Below are 17642 nucleotides of genomic sequence, written 5' to 3'. Positions count from 1 at the left end.
CTTGAGTCTCTGATAAGTTGAATAGCCTCACTCTCCGTATGAACGCTTGTCAAGCCGTCATCGACATAAAAGTTTCTTTGTATGAAGCATATGGCGTTCTCTTGAAATGTACCTTGTCCTTGTGCTGCGAGGTGTTTCAGACCAAAGTTGGCGCAGCCTGGAGACGACGCTGCTCCAAATAGATGGACTTTCATCCGAAAGACTGATGGTGTTGCTTCCAAGTCTCCCTTCTCCCACCAAAGAAACCTTAAGTAATCCTGATCTTCCTTTGTGACGTGGAATTGGTGAAACATTCGCTCTATATCACACATGAATGCGACAGAACTTTTGCGAAAACGACAAAGAACGCCCACCAAAGCATTCGTCAGGTCAGGACCGGTCAAGAGATGGTCGTTGAGAGAGGTATCTTGGTACTTGGCAGAGGCATCAAATACTACTCTGATCTTTCCTGGTTTGTGCGGGTGATAGACCCCATGGTGTGGGATATACCACGCAGGAGTGTTGTCTAATTCTTCGTCAGGGACCTTTTCTGCGTCACCTCTTGAGATGATGTCATCCATAAAGTTTTTGTAATCGCTGTAGTATGTTTTGTCTTTCTTGAATCTCTTTTCCAGACACTTCAAGCGATGCATTGCACATATTTTATTGTTTGGTAACTTGGGTCTTTCGTCACGAAATGGTAATGGCATCTCATAGTGGCCGCTTTCATTTTGTTTGATGTTCTCTTTAAGTTTTGCAAGGAACTTCAAGTCTTCTTGAGACACCGGATTGTCATCAATGGCCTTTTCAGAGAAGTCTGCTTCGAGCGCCTTGACGATGTCTGAAGGAGTGACGTCTCTTATTTTTGTCCTATTTACATAGTGGACCTTGTTCTGAAGCTTCACAGATGGCTCGATCTCTGGAATTACTTTCTTGACAATAATGCGATGACTGATTCCAATTGCATCTCCATAGTTTAGACAGGGATTACTTTGTCCAACAATGCTCCAACCAAGATCTGTGCGTTGAGCATACGGCTGTTCTTCTTTGCCTGACACGACCTCTCTTGGGAGGAGAGCTTGTGAGCAGTTGTATCCGATCAACAATCCTACTTCACAGTCTTGCAAAGGTGTGATTTCTGACTGAAGGTGTTCCAAATGTGGCCAAGCTTTAGCTGTCTCATTAGTTGGTATGTGAGCTTTATTGGCAGGAATAAACTCTCGAGTATATGTAGGAGGTAGAGTGATTTTCTTGCTTGAGTTAAAGCCACGAACTTGAAGATCTTGTAGTCTGTGAGACTGAACAACTGTTGTCTGGGAAGACATGGTAGACAGTTCTAGTTTGACAGGTTCTTGCTTCGTCTCAAGCGAGTCTGCAACTTCACAGAGAACAAAGGTGGTGTCACTCTGCGTGTCCAGTAACGCATATACGAGGACTTCTTTGGGTTTTGCAGGAGACGAAAGCCACACAGGAATGATTGCGGCTGTTTGTGTGTTACTTTCTTGACTTACAACTCTGTTTGTTGTAGCTGTGGCATTAACTTGTTCTTGAGCTTGGTCGTTGTGGCTTGGTCTTTCGTTACTTGGGTTTGGCTTATCTGGTAGTTGTTGTTTTTGTTCTTCTTTATCTTTGACTCTATCTTCGTGAAGACAGGTAGGATGCTTTTTATTGCACTTCTCACAAACATTGCGACTTGTACAGTTCTTCGAATGGTGACCTGGTTTGAGACAACCGAAACAGAGCTTTTCCGACTGAATGAACTTGATTCTGTCTGACACTGCTTTGTCCAAAAAACTTCTGCATTTGTGTAGACTATGCTTGGGCTTCTTGCAGAATATGCATGTCAGTTGCGGCCTTTCTTGTGAAGTAGTTGTCAGAGTATTAGCTCCAATTTGTCTCTGTCTTGTGGGTTTCAGCCTTTCTGATTTGTCAAGATCACCTTGCTTCAGCGACTGCAGCGACGTAACAGGGTTACAAGCAATCTTGGCTTCTCTTGTTAGAAATGCAACAAACTGGCTGAAAGTGGGAAACTGGTTTGTTTGTTCTTCGATTTCAATTACCTTGCGGTTCCAGCTAGCTGCGAGCCAGTCTGGTAACTTGGAAAGAATCTTTCTGTTCTCATTGCAGTCATTCAGTATCTCTAATGACTTGAGATGAACCATTGCTGCTTCACAACTGCGCAAGAAATCTGCAAAGTCTCTTAACTCAAAACTGTCCTTAGAAGTCATTTTGGGCCATGCTTGTAGTTTGTCTCTGTAAGCTTTAGCGATTGTGAATGGGTTTCCGTACCTTTCATCGAGAATCTTCCATGCAGAAACGTATGCAGATTCTGTTCCAAGTAGGAAGTATCCATCAAGGGCACTCTTAGCTTGTCCACTCACATATCTCCGAAGGTAGAATATTTTCTCCTTTTCCGGGATGTTCTTTTGGTCAATCAGTGTTTTAAATGAAAGCTTCCAGTCACTGTATCCTAAAGGATCCCCACTAAACGCAGCAGGTTCAGGAACCGGGATGCGGCTTGCACTTAGTGCACTTGCAAGCACTTTCACAAGATCTGATGTACCATCACTTGTAGGGGTGGCTGCAACTTGGGTTTCAGCTTGTTCAAGCAGAGAAGGGAAGTGTACATGTTTGTCGTCTTTAACTTTTATATTGATCTTTGTCAAATCAACTTGGCGCTCCCCTGTAACACTCGCTTGGTCATACACTTGCATCCTTGCTTGTGCTGCCTTGAGATCTTTAACCTTATCCAGATGCTGTACCTTTCTTTTCTTCTCATCAAGAGTTCTTTGCAGTACTGCATACTCTTCTTCTTGTTGAGCCTTTAACTTTGCTTCATCAGCTTCTCTTAGCATTCTCAATTTGATTTCCTCTGCCTCTCTTTCTAAGCGCATTTGCTTGACTAATGCTTCTCGCTCTGCAACCTTTTTCCTGACTTCAGCTTCAAGCATAGCAATTTCTTGCTGTTCTTTCTCTTGTTCTTGTAACACGGTGAGAACAGCTTGACTTGCAGCTGCTTCTGCTGCAGCTTCTTGATGCTTTACAGAGGATCTACTTGAATGCTCAGATGTGTTCTTAGTTGTGTTAAAGGAGCTTGACTTACTGCTTGTGGTCTTGAAGAGGGAGCCTGCATCTGGCCAATCTTGTTCCTCTTCCTCTTTCCCATCCAATCGATTAGTTGCTCGATCCACAATGAAGTTTGAGATCTCCACACATTTATCTACTTTGCGACGGGTCTCATGATCTGGTGGGGTGAGCTTGCGTAACTCACCATAGACTTTCGTGACATCTGCACACAAACCTGTAACATCACCAATAATATCTTTAAGTAAGTCTTCACTTAATGGGTCAGATTGAGAGAGGGGTTTCTTAGATGATTTAGCACGTGTTCTCCACTTTTCATAATTGTAGTTGAATCTTTGTTGGAGTCCCTTAATTCTTTCATCTTGCATTTCTTTTCCTTTCTCTGTGAGTGTTTTCACTCTCTCACTTCTCCTTGGTTCTGCTAGCTCTTGTTGCTTGCTAGAATCAGTAACTTGTTCTTGAAACAGCGCTCGGAGTTCTGCACTGACCTCAGTTTCAACTGGGAGGTCACTTGGCTCTGTCATGGTAACGTTCTGTCACTCAAGTGGTTGTTAAAACGTCTTATGTAAACTTAGTCTCTTTTACACAGAAGGTACTTGAAAATGTACACTTGAAATATATTCTTGAAATCAAAGGCAAAATAAAATAGAATGTAACTTTGTATAAATGTAGCTTAGCTCTTAGATCAAAATTCTCAAAATATAAAAATGCCCTTTAACTTTTCTGTAAACAATGTCCCAATAAAATAAAATAGATACTGGTTCTTAACTTGTGTACCTTTTAAACTTATCAACTTGAGGTAGCCGTCACCTTATGAACAGAAAACCTGGGAGGGCTAGGACGTTGCTTTCTTCACAGTTCACTTAGACAACCTTTAAGATCGCCTTCTTCTTATGGCCTTATCTTAAAGCATTGCTCCTCAGACTGCGTGCTTTTGGTCCTTGCGCACTCCTGGCTCCACTGTCCCTTCACAGCTCCGCTCCGTGCATGTGCTGATCACGCTCCGACGAGACCGCTGCACCTTAGATCATGCCGCCTCGTCATGTGCTCTCCACTCGCGCAGATCAGTCCGAGTTTTCACTATAATTCCTCCAGGTACGACAGACACAAGTGGCTTTCTCTACTGATGAATTTATTTTCTTCATTTTAATAAACACACCGTGAAAACTATAAAACACAAACAAGACAATAATTAGCTTCAAGAAAAATAAAGACAATTGGCAAATCAAAATACTTAAGACAAAAATAAAACAGACAAAATACCTCGTTGGCTGAGTACCGAGAGCTAGAGGAATTAGCTTCAGGTTTCTTCTTACTTCTTATTTCGGTCGTTTCTTGTTAAACGTTTATCTTTTGTTTTTCTTAAACCTCATGCTTCTTTTTCTCTTGAGAGATCGCTTCTTTTTCTCTTGAGAGATCGCTTCTTCTACGATAATTAACCTCTACTCTGCAGACGAAAACTGACTTTAGCGCCGCAGCGCCCTCTGGTGGCACTCAACCATAATAACATAAAAATACATAAAAAACAAAGTGAAATGAAAGTGTGGCAGTTACATTTAGATTTTGGAGTATTGGTGAAATAAATTGCTACAACAGCAGTCTGAGAAGTCTGCATAGCCTCATGCTTATCTGAATGTAGGGCTATTGTAAAATACATACGTCGAGCTTTTTTGTTCCTGCTCAGTATTGAATTGACTTAGAATGATTAGGCATATAATTATTACCCACTATTCAGGGCTTCAAAGCAAAGCAAAGCAAATACATCCCTCATGTTGATTGTTTGAAATAGCCTTCGAATAGGGTCTCCCAAACTTTTCATGTCAGGACCTCCAAAATCCAAATAGTCTGGGACCCCTACCATAAAATCAAGTTAATAGGCATTATCAAGCAAAGAAGCATTTCAAATTTGATCTAATATCTACATAATTTACTTAGTTATTTGACTCCAATTCACAAATGTTTTCAATAGAGGGTATGCACATTTCAAATCTAAATAGAAGTAAAACCTTCAACATGGAAATTGAGCGAAAATCAATGAATAACATTGCTGATTTGCCACTCAATTTGCTGCCTTTTGCTGTCATGGAATGCTAACTGCCAGGATGTTGCTATAGCCTATGTTATGGCATCACAAGTATAACCTCTACTAATGATTATTAAATACACATCAATACATACAACTTAAATCACTTGGGGCCCGTAGATGACCCCCTCTTTGGAACCACTGTCCAAGACAAAAGATCAGATTACATTCTGTTGAAATCTATTTGAATATGGGGGGAAATCGCACAGTAGCCTAAACTATCATTTGGTCATAAATGTGGACATGGTAATTGGAATCATAATTTGAAGCTATTAAAAGCCATGTGTTCAGATTTGATGCAACAATGCATTATGAAAATGTCACATGATCAAGACTCTATTGTGATATATATGCACAAATGCAGGTGCTCAAAGTTGAGACAATAGTTTATTATAAACTCAAATTGATGTTCCTTGCTGATCAGTGCAATTCTTACAGTACAAAGGCACTTGTAAACAGACTATCTTGGATGTGTTAGATCAAAAATATTTTTGTGATTTATTGTTCATTGGTGTTTAAGGGTTTCCACATGTTTTATGCCATTAACTAACCAAGATGAATTAGTAATGATCAGGGTTATATGCAACAGTTTATCAGCAGTATATGTCTTAAGAATCTTTATAGTTTTTGTATCCCTGTTTGAAAAATGATCTCAATTAAAGCTGTTGATGTAGCCAATGTTGTCACAGAGGGCATAGCCCCAGCATGTGTTTAAATTAGTACATTTTACATCGGTTGTACACAAAGCTGACACAGACAAATGAACCAGATTTGGCAAAACAATGAGAAAGACTAGGGGCAAACCATTAGCCTATATTGAGCCACATTACCTTAGGCGTCTCATGAAGCCATTCATTCTGCCCTCACAGGATTTACATGGCACTGTTTTTGTTGGTGAATTGTTGGACTTGCTTATACTTCTAAATGAATAATATTGTCGTAAGTGTGGATTTATTCAGTCTGCCTACATTTAGGCCCTAGGCCTATTCAAATAGGCGACATAATTTTTGAGGACATCTTCCATGATGCCTGTAGAGTAGCTACTAATTCTAAATTGGGCTCACAATCGCACTCCTAAGTGAAACATGTCAGCTCTTCCCACTGTAAATCTACAAGTGACAAAACCTTCATGTTGCTTGTCTGTATGGAGGAAAATAGCCATACATTTGTGGGTGTGTTTTGTTTTATGCCTATCTATTTTATTGAACTCTGATGGTCCAACAGGTCGCCAAGAGGGTTAATCGAATATTGAATGTGCTGTTCAAATAAGCAAATAAATACCGCCACCAAGTGTCGACGAGGAAGAATTACACGAGATAAATGCATCCAATTTTTACATAGACGAAATTTCGACCCTTTCATTGTCTCTCCTCTCAATGTCATGATTCAAACTGCAACTGTCTCTGAAAGTATAGCCTACTGTTTTATATTTCTAACATTTGTATTTAATTGTTCATTTTTGTTTTATATATTGAGGTTTTGTTGTTGTTGTTGTTTTTTGGTAAGTCAAGTTTTTATTTATGGGATATCTTGTATAAGATGAGCTTGCTTAGGGGGAAGTACAACGTATGTGCGAATTGTAGGCCTACAGCTCAATTTCATTGAGAACAACAGGGAAAAACAGAGATGATAATTTACAATTGTGAATATAGGCTATGTGAATATAACATTTACAAAATATGATAGGCTATTTAAATTCTTTTTTTCTATGAACACCAAAAGTTACGGTCAATATTAGGCCTATATCTTATAAATTGTAAGCAGTCTTTCCAAAAGTGATTTTTGAACATAATTGATTAGTGGGATAAATTCAATGCAGTAAGTTTAAAAGCGACATCTTTCATTTTGTTGAGTATTGAAAGACCAGGCACAGAGATTGTATCTTGTTAGTTTTACGAGTAAAACATGCAAAACAAGTGCATAACGGCGGCGGTATCAGTTTTGATAAGCCAAGTAAAGTTAAAAGCCCGACCGAGCCTTTTGTTTTGAATGGTGATGTCATCTGACCACGTGACCTTGGGACTTCATGGTGATTGGTCGAACCTGGAGAAACGCTGAACACTGGAGCAGAGCCATTGGAGCCATTTTATTATTGTAGCTGCAAAGGTGCAGGTGCATCTGCTGCATAGTTGTGTTTGTAAAATATTAGTCGAATAAGGATGGGGCAGTGTGGAATTACATCCTCCAAAACCGTGCTGGTTTTCCTAAACCTCATTTTCTGGGTAAGTGACCGGCGTTGAGCTTTGTGCATCTCGGTGCGACGGATGCGGTGGATGATAACACATTAGCGAGCTAGCAAACTGCGCCAGAGATGTGTGCTGCTGTTGCAGATGGAGGATCCTGTAGTCAAAACTATTTAGCATCAGGTTACATATTACATTAACGTAATATCTCTCAGACCAGGATTCCTAAAGCAAACATCATGAATCTAATCGCAAAATGATGTAGGCTCGAGTGCTGCATCCTCACGGTCAGTGTGACGACGTTTAGCGTTGAAGTGACGCCTTTTTCTTGCAACATCAGCCGCCTTGTCCTCATGTAGGGCGAAACTAATAACCGACTTAACTCTAATACAAATATCTGAAATTATTGGCCCATATGTCATCAAATTTCGTGCACCCCGAGACCAAACCACTGTGTACAGCCAGACCTGACCGCATATTCTATTCTTGTGGCATATTTTGGGGCGCTGTCACACATGGCATGACAGTGATCACAACCTACCAGTTTATTTCTAAGAATAGCCATCTGACTTCAATCCTATTTCTGTTTGTTTTCTTGCTCTCTGTAGGCAGCTGCTGGGATATTATGCTACATTGGAGCCTATGTGTTCATCACATATGATGATTATGACCACTTTTTTGAGGATGTCTACACTCTGATTCCTGCTATCATAATTATTGCTGTGGGAACACTTCTGTTTCTCATTGGCCTGATTGGCTGCTGTGCCACTATTCGTGAGAGTTCTTGTGGTCTGGCGACTGTAAGTATTGTTATCGTTGTATTTTACTGTCTAAGGTGATCAATGATCATTCATGAAGACTTTGCCAACTGTTTTGTTTTTGATACAGTTTGCTGCTATTCTACTGCTGGTGTTTGTCACAGAGTGTGTAGTGGTGGTGCTTGGCTATATTTACAGAGCTAAGGTATATAAAAACAATACACAAACATAATCAGCTGGACACTTTTTCAAAGTAACTCAATTCCGTACTTTTCAGGTTGAAGATCAAGTGAATCACTCCATCCAAAAGGTTTATAATGAGTACAATGGAACAAATACAGATGCTCCCAGTCGCGCCATTGATTATGTACAGAAACAGGTAAACCAGTTCCCCTGAAGTCTGCATACACACATACACATGTAAATGTATGTGAAATCAGTGGCCAGTATGTGTTGTATATACTGTATTTCTTATATTCTTTGCTTATGCTTTTTAGCTTCGCTGCTGTGGCATTCATAACTACTCAGACTGGAGGAACACGCACTGGTATAAAGAGTCCAAGAATAACAGTGTTCCTGTAAGCTGTTGTCAACCCAACATCAGTAACTGTACTGGTACTCTGACCCGTCCTGGAGATCTCTACCAAGAGGTACACCAACTTCAAGCACTATGATTAACACAATGATATTTATTTACATTCAGATTTTTGCATCTCAATTCTAGGGTTGTGAAGCCCTGGTTGTGAAGAAGTTGAAGGAGATTATGATGTATGTCATATGGGCGGCACTAACCTTTGCATCTATACAGGTAATAATACAAAATTCAAAAATGTGCTCTTTGTCATTTGACGTGTTATGTGATGTCTGTATTTGTCTGCAGATGCTGGGCATGTTGTGTGCCTGTGTTGTATTGTGCAGAAGAAGTCATGACCCTGCCTATGAACTACTGGTCACAACCAACAGCTATGCGTAAGATCCAACCAGCCACAATACAAGAATAGAAACAATTAGACATGTCCACAGTAGATCAACTGTAGTTACACAAACTCATGTTCACCTTGCACATTCCACAACAAAGTAGCTAACACTGAGGATGAGTTTTCATAATGAATGGAGAACTGTTATTTATCAAAGTTTACTTATATTCAACGTCTTACTTTTATTACCAGAGCCAAAGCTGTAAATGGCTTATACTGTCATTTTTCATTCATTTGTTTAATTTATTTTCTTAAAATTTGGCTTACTCTTATAAAATAGGAGTTTACAGCTTAAATGTGAAATGGATTTGGATGTTATGTGGATGGTTGTTTCACGAGTGGCAGTTTGCACTATTTAGACATCAAGAGATGTCAACTTCTACATCATGTAACAAACAACAACTTGATTTATATTTGTCTTACTTTGCAAAACTCAATGAGAACAAATGGAACACACTTAAAACAGGAATAGCGTCACGTGAGGGGGCTAGGACCCTGAAAAAGAAGATTCTAATCTAAGTGGGACTCTCCTGGATAAATACAGGTCAAATATAATAAAATAAATAAACAATGAAATACTGTACGATTAAAAGTATTATGTAATTTGAAATACTAAAGCCAGAAAGTGTTACTATATTTTTTTAAGGGTAGCAAATTTGAAACTTTGATCATGGTTAGTTTTTATCAGATTCGATCCTCTACAAATCAAGGAGCCTACCCTATATTTCCCCATGTTTCTTGTAATAATGTATTGTTAATGTTTTCTTTAGACCTACATGTAGAGTTTTACTTTTTAATTTTTTTTTTTTGCTTGTTTAGAGCACACCAATGCTTTACTTTATACCTCTTAGTGATGTGTACTGTTTTAATATTTGCTGTTAAGTTATACAGTATAGTTCTTAAGCTAATGTTACAGTATGATCATGTTGTGTACAGACTGGAGGAGAAATAAAGTCATGATAAAATCCAGTAGATTGTGCTTGTCGCTGGGGTTTGGGAGAAGTAATGTCCCTGTTTAGTCTATGCAAATGTAGTAGTATGCCGCTCTGTGGCCCAGATACCCTTACTAAACACAACATTATGTAGACATGTTAAAATACATCGTTTTATCCACTGTCAAATCAAATGTTTAGATGTTGTCTAGATAGTTCCCTGGTACCAGTCCTCGCTGCCCCTCCTTATCCACCGTCCACCAGCCATCATCCCCTCGCTCCAGCACTTGGACCACTTCTCCCCTGCTAATGCACAACTCGTCTGCTTCCTAATAATGAACATAACAAAATATGTAATACCAGTTCTTTAAAACGACAGCAATATTAAATATTTGTACCTGTGCAGTGTAGTCATATAAGACAATACATGTATCTGTACTTGTTTCAGCAGATACGCGTGATGGGGATCGGTTGTTTTCAGATACTGGTAGAGGTGCATAGCCACCACTTTCTAAAATGTCATCTTAAAAATACAATACACATGCAAACATACATTTAAATGTTTAAATAGTTACTACTGTTTTAGCTTGGGGAAAAAAAATGTTTCCACCTTTAATGCAGCGCTTACCTTCGTCATTTGACGTCAGTGTTAACCGCGAGTTTCTATTTTCCACTTCAACCGATTCGGATTGGTCCAAAAGGGCGGAACTCCTAAAAAACAAGCTTACAAAGACAATATACTTTCTTCAAGTATTTTTACACTGCCTATGTTATAACAAACACATTCTGCACATATAGGCTTATGCTCCATCTTACCATCTTGTTGACGGAGGTGAATTTGGCGTTTCCTCTGCAGCAAAGCGTGCACTACCATTTCTGTCTCTGCCCGTGTCTGTGGAGTAATAGCTTTCAAACACCACTGGTCCTGTGAGAGCAAGAGAAAATCGTCCGCGTGCACCGTTACGTGGGACGTAACCAAAGACGACGTAACTGCATATTGGTAGTTCAAAGGAAGCTCACCAGGGGGCGCCCAACCCGTACTTTTCACTTCAATAAAGGTGTTTAAATCTTTAGTGATGTCACAGTCCTCCAGGCGCTTTCTGACCTCCTCATACAGCTGGTGTGAGAATTACACTTCACATTTCAATGCCAAACATATGCAATATAATGTATCCATAAAGATTCACGTACACAATCGTCTTGGACACACTGCGCGGAGAAGTGATTGCAGTGGTCCCATAGAGCACATCTGAGGGTGCTGATGCGGTCTCCCTCCAGCTGCTGAAAAACCTGAAACAATGGCATGTGCAGCATTAGGCCTGTGGTTAAGAATAGGTTCGTGTTTAGTAGAGAAAAAGGAACTTCCTCTAAGCTCAGGGTAAATGCAGTATGAGCGGGCATGTGGCAGGCCTATGTGGTTAAGTGATAATGCAGTATGTCCAGGTGCTTTTCAGTTTATCAGAAGTCTAATGTAGACACAGGAGTATGAATACTATACCTCACAAGTGCTTCTATGAGTTTCCTCCCAGTCCTGACAAACGGACTCTAAGTGCACAGTGTTATTTAAGTACAGCTTCTCTAAAAAGACAGACAAAATGGACAGATAAGAAGGCTACGCAATCTACTTAAAGTATTTTTGAAGATGTGGTATGCTATCTGGTTCTCAAACGTTTCACACCAAGTACCATCTCATTTAAATACGTGCTAAAAGGAATACAAATAATGCCAAAAATATACACAATTATGGCTAAACTGGTTGTAAACTGTGTGCCATAAAAATAACCTAACTTCAATGCATTATGAAATGGATGTGTTTGAGAAGAACTATTACTAGTACTATGTCATACCCGCTTCATTGGCTGTTTGTCTTAAGTGCCTTGCTTTGTGGCGAATCTGTAAAAGTAAAAAACACATTTCATGACACAAGTATACAGAGATGTGCAGCATAGCTCTTACCCTGAATTGCTGAACTTAAATTGAGATTGTGATTGTAAGTGGCGGCTCGCGTACCTTCTCTGTATTTTTGCCTGTAACTGCGGTTCTGTCAGCATTTTGTTCTGCATCGTCCGCTTCTTTGCACCTCTGCTCATACGACTTCTTGGACTGGGGAGAAGGGTGAGGAATATTTGACTTCACATACTCACGGTAATCCAACAATGTGTTTTACAAGAAAAAATGTGATTACCTCGATTGTCTTCCTGAACAGAGAGACCTTTTGCTTATGAACTTTCTCCATGATGCTTTCAAACTGGGATAAGCAATAGAGTTTCAACTTTGCCATTGTCACTTTCAAAATCTATTTGTGTACCGTAAAGGTGCAACTTTTGATGCAGGAGATAAAGTAGATATTTGTGCGTATTGGACCTTGTAGTGAGTGACCCAGTGGCTGTATCAGTGGTCAGCCTGGTGCTTTACTTTCCGTCACAGTGGCTTCTACAACACTCCACGATCACTTGGAAGGTTCTCACTGCTGACGGAGCCTCTCACCAAAAAACCTACAAAACAATTAATCCTAGAGCGTTGTAGAGACCGCCGTGATCGAAAGTAAAGGTGCCATGTTGACCACTCATACAGCCACAGGGTCATCCATCCATCCATCCATCCATCCATCCATCCATCCATCCATCCATCCATCCATCCATCCATCCATCCATCCATCCATCCATCCATTTTCTTCCACTTGTCCGTTGCCGGGTTGTGGGTGCAGCTGTTGGAGCTGCCCAAATCACATTGCACCAGCCCCCTATGGCTCCTCCTGTAGGTGGTGGGTCCACAGAAGGACGACCTCATGGTTCTGACCGGGCCTGTTGGTCTCTCATAAGGGGCTTCTGAACCGCTCTTTGTCTGACCCGTCACCTAGGACCCCCGACAACAGAGCTCCCAGGATCATTCAGGCGCTCAAACCCCTCCACCACGTTAAGGTGGCGGTTCCAGGAGGGGGCCACAGGGTCAAATAAGCACAAATGTTCTGTTGTACTTCTCTTTGCATAAAAAGTTGCCTTTTAAAAAGTATATACAGTGTATGTGAGGCTAGTACCTTATTCCTCTGCTCTTTTTGCCGTTCTCTGAATGTCTCAAGCTTTTTCACCTCCTCTTTCAGAAGTTCAGACAAGTGGATGTGAAAGTTCCCAATGTTCTCAATTTCTGTGACAAAAAAACATTTATTTGACACTTTGAGTTCCCAAAAATACGCATTTATTTATTGTTGATTAAATATTGTGTTTTAAAAGACATACGTGCTTTAAGTTGCTCCATTGATGATCTGAGCGTTCTAAAAGTAAATTTTTTAAGTACAAAGTTTAGAGTGTAGTTTCTTTTAAAAACAAATGTGTCATTCTATTTATAACACGGGGCTCTACAGAACAGGAAATTTGCTCCATAAAGGGAATTATTGCAGAGAAATAGTCAGTGTGCAACATGCATTTCAACAGTTCTCCTTTTCTGTCTCATTCGGAACTGAGTCACATAAGTGTGTTCTTATATCTGTAAAAGTGTTAAAGTTTATCTACAGTACCCAGTCTCTGTGAGGCCTCCAGCTTTTCTTGAAATGGTCACCAACTCTTTGCCATATTTCTCCTCTGCCAAAGCTCTGAAGAGGCAAACATCATTTAGTAAAAAGAAAGCAATTTAAAATTTGATGATGTCAAAATTTTATTCATGGGCAGGGACCAATTTTACTTGAGCGGTATGATTTTTCAAAGAATTCTCTAAACAAGATCAAGACTGTTTTTTTTAGAGAGAGAGAGAGAGATTGGGTCCACATGTGCATGGGCCAGAGATATTAGTCATCTGTCTCTCTCTCACGGCGAAATCTGGACAGAGACACTTGATTCAAATCTGCTTAAAGATTGTAGAACAGCCCCTGGATGGACAGTACGAGGCCGCGTACCATAACAACACATTGCGGCTGGCTTTAATAAGGTCAATGAGGAGCTTAACTCATCAAACTGTCAAATCAATCTATCTATCAATCTATCAATCTATCAATCTATCTATCTATCTATCTATCTATCTATCTATCTATCTATCTATCTATCTATCTATCTATCTATCTATCTATCTATCTATCTATCTATCTATCTATCTATCTATCTATCTATCTATCTATCTATCTATCTATCTATCTATCCCTCTTTTTGTTTGCCCATCCATCCATTTAGATAATTTTAGATAATTCCACTTTTTCAGTAAAGTTAGATTTAGAGAGTGACGTGTTTCTCCAGTTTTTCGAGTCCTTAAAGGAACTCTACCAAAATGAAGGCCTTAAATGTCACCAAAAAGCATTATAGTTGTTTCAAGTAATGCTTGAATTATCTTTTATGCCATGAATTCATAAAAAAAGTATGATCCAAAGCACATCAGCTGCATGTTTGATGAAACTTTCAGTATTTGTGTTATCTGTGTTCCTCAGCTTAATCTAATATTTCCACATTTTTAGAAATGATAAATGCATAGATTTTGTTGCATTAAAGGCATTGAAAAATTCTATAAAATGTATCTATCTGTACGTGTGATTTTGTGTCAAAAGTGCAAAGGAATGCTTCATCGCCGACCTTCATGTAATCTAAGTTTTCATTTCTCATGTCTGTCCCTCCATGTCCCACCGCCTCACGTGACTCGTCACTTTCATTACTATTTGAGGTGGTAGGTCACCCTGGTTGTAGCCCTACAAAAGACTCCAAAGAACTAGTGGTGGAGCGGTGAGCACCCTCACAAATGTATCTATGGGGATCAATGAAGTATGGTTGATAGTGAGTGAGTGAGTGGTCGGTGGCACAGACTGGTTGCCTCGCTTCAGTCAGTCTACCATAGCCAAATCAGCCAAATTCACAGAGGTGACCCTCTCAGATTTTTTGACAGTACAGGCTGCAAAAGCAGGAGTTTAAAAAAATAACAGAAATGTTCAAACATGTGTAATCCTAAGAAATATGTATGCATTGAATATTCCTTTTAGATAGTATAAGGAAACTAGTGAGAATTCAAACGGAAAGACGAATCTGCAGCGTTTTTGAGGTAAAGAAATGTATCGGTCATACCGCCTTTGCTCTGCCCAATCCTGTCAGACCTTGGAAGCTAAGCAGGGAAGGGCCTGGTCGGTACTTGGATGGGAGACCGTTTGTTAACACCAGGAAGCCTAGCGAATGTAGTGAGTGAGTGAGTGGTTGGTGGTGGTCGGAGGGGCCGATGGTGCAGACTGGTTGCCTCGCTTCCGTCAGTCTACTCCAGGGCAGCTGTGGCTACAATAGTAGCTTACCACCACCGAGTATGGAGTGAACGAATAGTGCAATGTAAAGCGTCTTTGAGTGTCCAGAAAAGAGCTCTATAAAACCAATGCATTATCTACAAACATGTAAAACTAAAATGTTATGTTCATATTGGTCTGTGTACATAAATATGCATTTCTCTCATTATAAACCTTGTCTTTTTTATTTTAACAATGAATAGATGGTTAGAAATGCATTTGTTTTTTGCAAAAAAAAATGAGTAGCATTCAAAATATTTTTTAACCATGAAGCAATTTGAGATAGATAAACAATTTCTGGCTATAGACTGACTGATAAGCCTTCTATTATACTACGTGGCTGCATAGACTAGATGCCCATTTTTGAGCTTTTCAGAGTAGGACCCATCTTTGTGAAGCTATAACTTAAAGACCCTCTATCCGATCGACATCCTGCTTCTACTGTAGCAAGGTCATAATGACCTAAACCTAGAATATTAAAATGATCACTCAATACACTTCTTTTCTAGAGCCCATGACATTTTGGGGGAAAAAAAATCTGAAATTCAAAAATTGCCATTTTTAGCAGCCTATAAATCCTTAACTGTACAATCTAGAACATTTTTGATGATTGTGCTGGAACTATGTTCAGTAGACACGGCACATAATTGTAGCCTTACACGTTTCCATTGCTGAGCTACTTTAAAAGTGCTCAGAAACGCAAAAAGCACCCAGGAGCAGAAAAGGTGGTTGCAACTCCCTGTTTTGTAAATTGTCTAAAAAAAACGATTGGGAGTTACTGAAAATCACTTTGCATGTGTTCATTACACATGTGAAGGAACTCAAAAAAAAAAAAAAGCTTTGGGTGAAACCACACGGAATGACCCCTATGGCAGCTGTGGCTACAACAATAGCTTACCAGCACTGAGTATGGAGTGAATGAATAATGACTACAGTGTAGTGCTTTGAGAAACTTGGTAACACAGGCTTGTAAAGCGCAATACAAGTGTTATCTTAACTCAGCCTCATAGCAAGAAAGTCCCTGGTTTGATAGCCGGACTATGTGGAGCCTTCCTGTGTGTTATTTGCACGTGTGTGTGTGCGTGTGTGTGTGTGTGTGTGTTTGTGTGTGCGTATGTGTGTGTGTGTGTGCGTGCGTGTGTGTGTGCGCGTGCGTGTGTGTGCGTGTGTGTGTGTGTGTGTGTGTGTGTGTGTGTGTGCGAGTGCAGGACAACGGATGTAAATCAGCCAATGGGTGCAGGTGATGTTAGTTTTGCATGCCTCATGTATATTCATTAGCATGTACTGCTCTGAACATAAACATAAATAAAAACATCTATTTGTTTTTCTTTAAGTATAATGTGATTTTTTCATAGTGAAACAATTGGAGAGCAAACATGTTTCCTGAGGTCCATTGGACTGAAGTGTTGTCTGTTTTAAAAAGCTGCTGTCTTTGCATACCTCATTTTGAAAAGCTCCTCTACATCTTTGCACATTTGCTTCCCATCCTTCAGCCTGTGGATAATAACTTCATAACCGCTATGGTCAGTCAGATCAGTTCCCTGCGAAAAGAAAGCATGAGCTCGAAATCATTTATCTCTGCTCAAAAAGCCGTTGCAAAATGTCCTTGACTAAGCTGAGGTCATAAAATGCAGAAGTTGCGTTGAGCAAAATTGTCATGAGAAAGATAAACAGTAACATACAATACCATAAAAGTGCAAAATATTTTTTAAAAAACCAACAAATAATAGCTTAATTTAATATGATTGCCTAGCTACTAATAACAGCTTAGTATCACAGTAATGGAGACCAACATGAAGGCAAATTCAACGAGAATGAACAAATATTCTTCGCAATTATAACTGTTACTGTTACAACAGTGTCAATGTTCAGGAAGTAACTATTTCTATGTCTAGCAAAAAATAAATAGAATGTTCTTACCCAGAAAGCATCTTTAAACATCAGTGGTGCCATCTCATTGGTTTGTAACCGGTTTCAAAAAGTATATGTCTCCGTTCTAAGATCTATCTAAATGAGGAAGAGCTCTGTCCCATGATGTCACTGACCACAGTAGCTCAGCCCATAGAGGTTTCACTATCACTTAGAGCATTTTTTTGACACTTCTCAATACAGTGCAAAGGCTACACATACAAATATATCACTGATACTTCTCAACAGTGAGCAAAGGTTACACACATCGCTGCAGAAGTGTGACAGGGTAAAGTGGGCTAAAGGCAACAATGAATATACTTTGAATGTACTTTTGTTCTCATGCCCAAATATATGTCAAAATATTTCTTATTTAACAATATCAACATTCTCAGTGCCATGACATAGAAGCCAAGAAGTTCATAAGTGTTGGGATGCATCTGGAGAACTTTTCTGGGATTTCCAACTACAAAAGGTTTTTTGACAAGGCCCCCTT

The 17642-nt window shown here is 39.7% G+C and overlaps 2 protein-coding genes across 2 annotated transcripts; one reads left to right on the top strand and one right to left on the bottom strand.

The window, feature by feature from the left end:
• The first annotated feature begins 7196 nt into the window (after window positions 1-7196).
• On the top strand, window positions 7197-10109 carry tspan3b (tetraspanin 3b). Its single transcript, XM_079555544.1, has 7 exons — window positions 7197-7368; window positions 7938-8129; window positions 8218-8292; window positions 8365-8466; window positions 8585-8737; window positions 8812-8895; window positions 8968-10109. The coding sequence occupies exons 1-7, from the start codon at window positions 7306-7308 to the stop codon at window positions 9058-9060; spliced, it is 762 nt and encodes a 253-aa protein (XP_079411670.1). The 5' UTR covers window positions 7197-7305; the 3' UTR covers window positions 9061-10109.
• A 67-nt stretch (window positions 10110-10176) lies between these two features.
• Window positions 10177-17242, bottom strand: pstpip1b (proline-serine-threonine phosphatase interacting protein 1b). The gene is made up of 15 exons (XM_079555745.1): window positions 17159-17242; window positions 16679-16779; window positions 13511-13585; window positions 13233-13267; window positions 13034-13140; window positions 12182-12244; window positions 12007-12099; window positions 11844-11889; window positions 11495-11574; window positions 11188-11286; window positions 11017-11113; window positions 10813-10921; window positions 10625-10719; window positions 10395-10519; window positions 10177-10325 (listed from the first exon to the last, which is right to left on the bottom strand). The coding sequence occupies exons 1-15, from the start codon at window positions 17189-17191 to the stop codon at window positions 10194-10196; spliced, it is 1290 nt and encodes a 429-aa protein (XP_079411871.1). The 5' UTR covers window positions 17192-17242; the 3' UTR covers window positions 10177-10193.
• Window positions 17243-17642: the final 400 nt, after the last annotated feature.

Source organism: Gobius niger, assembly GCF_951799975.1.
Source record: "Gobius niger genome assembly, chromosome: 4".
Lineage (NCBI taxonomy): Eukaryota > Metazoa > Chordata > Actinopteri > Gobiiformes > Gobiidae > Gobius > Gobius niger.
This window is presented reverse-complemented; position numbering and strand designations above follow the sequence as displayed.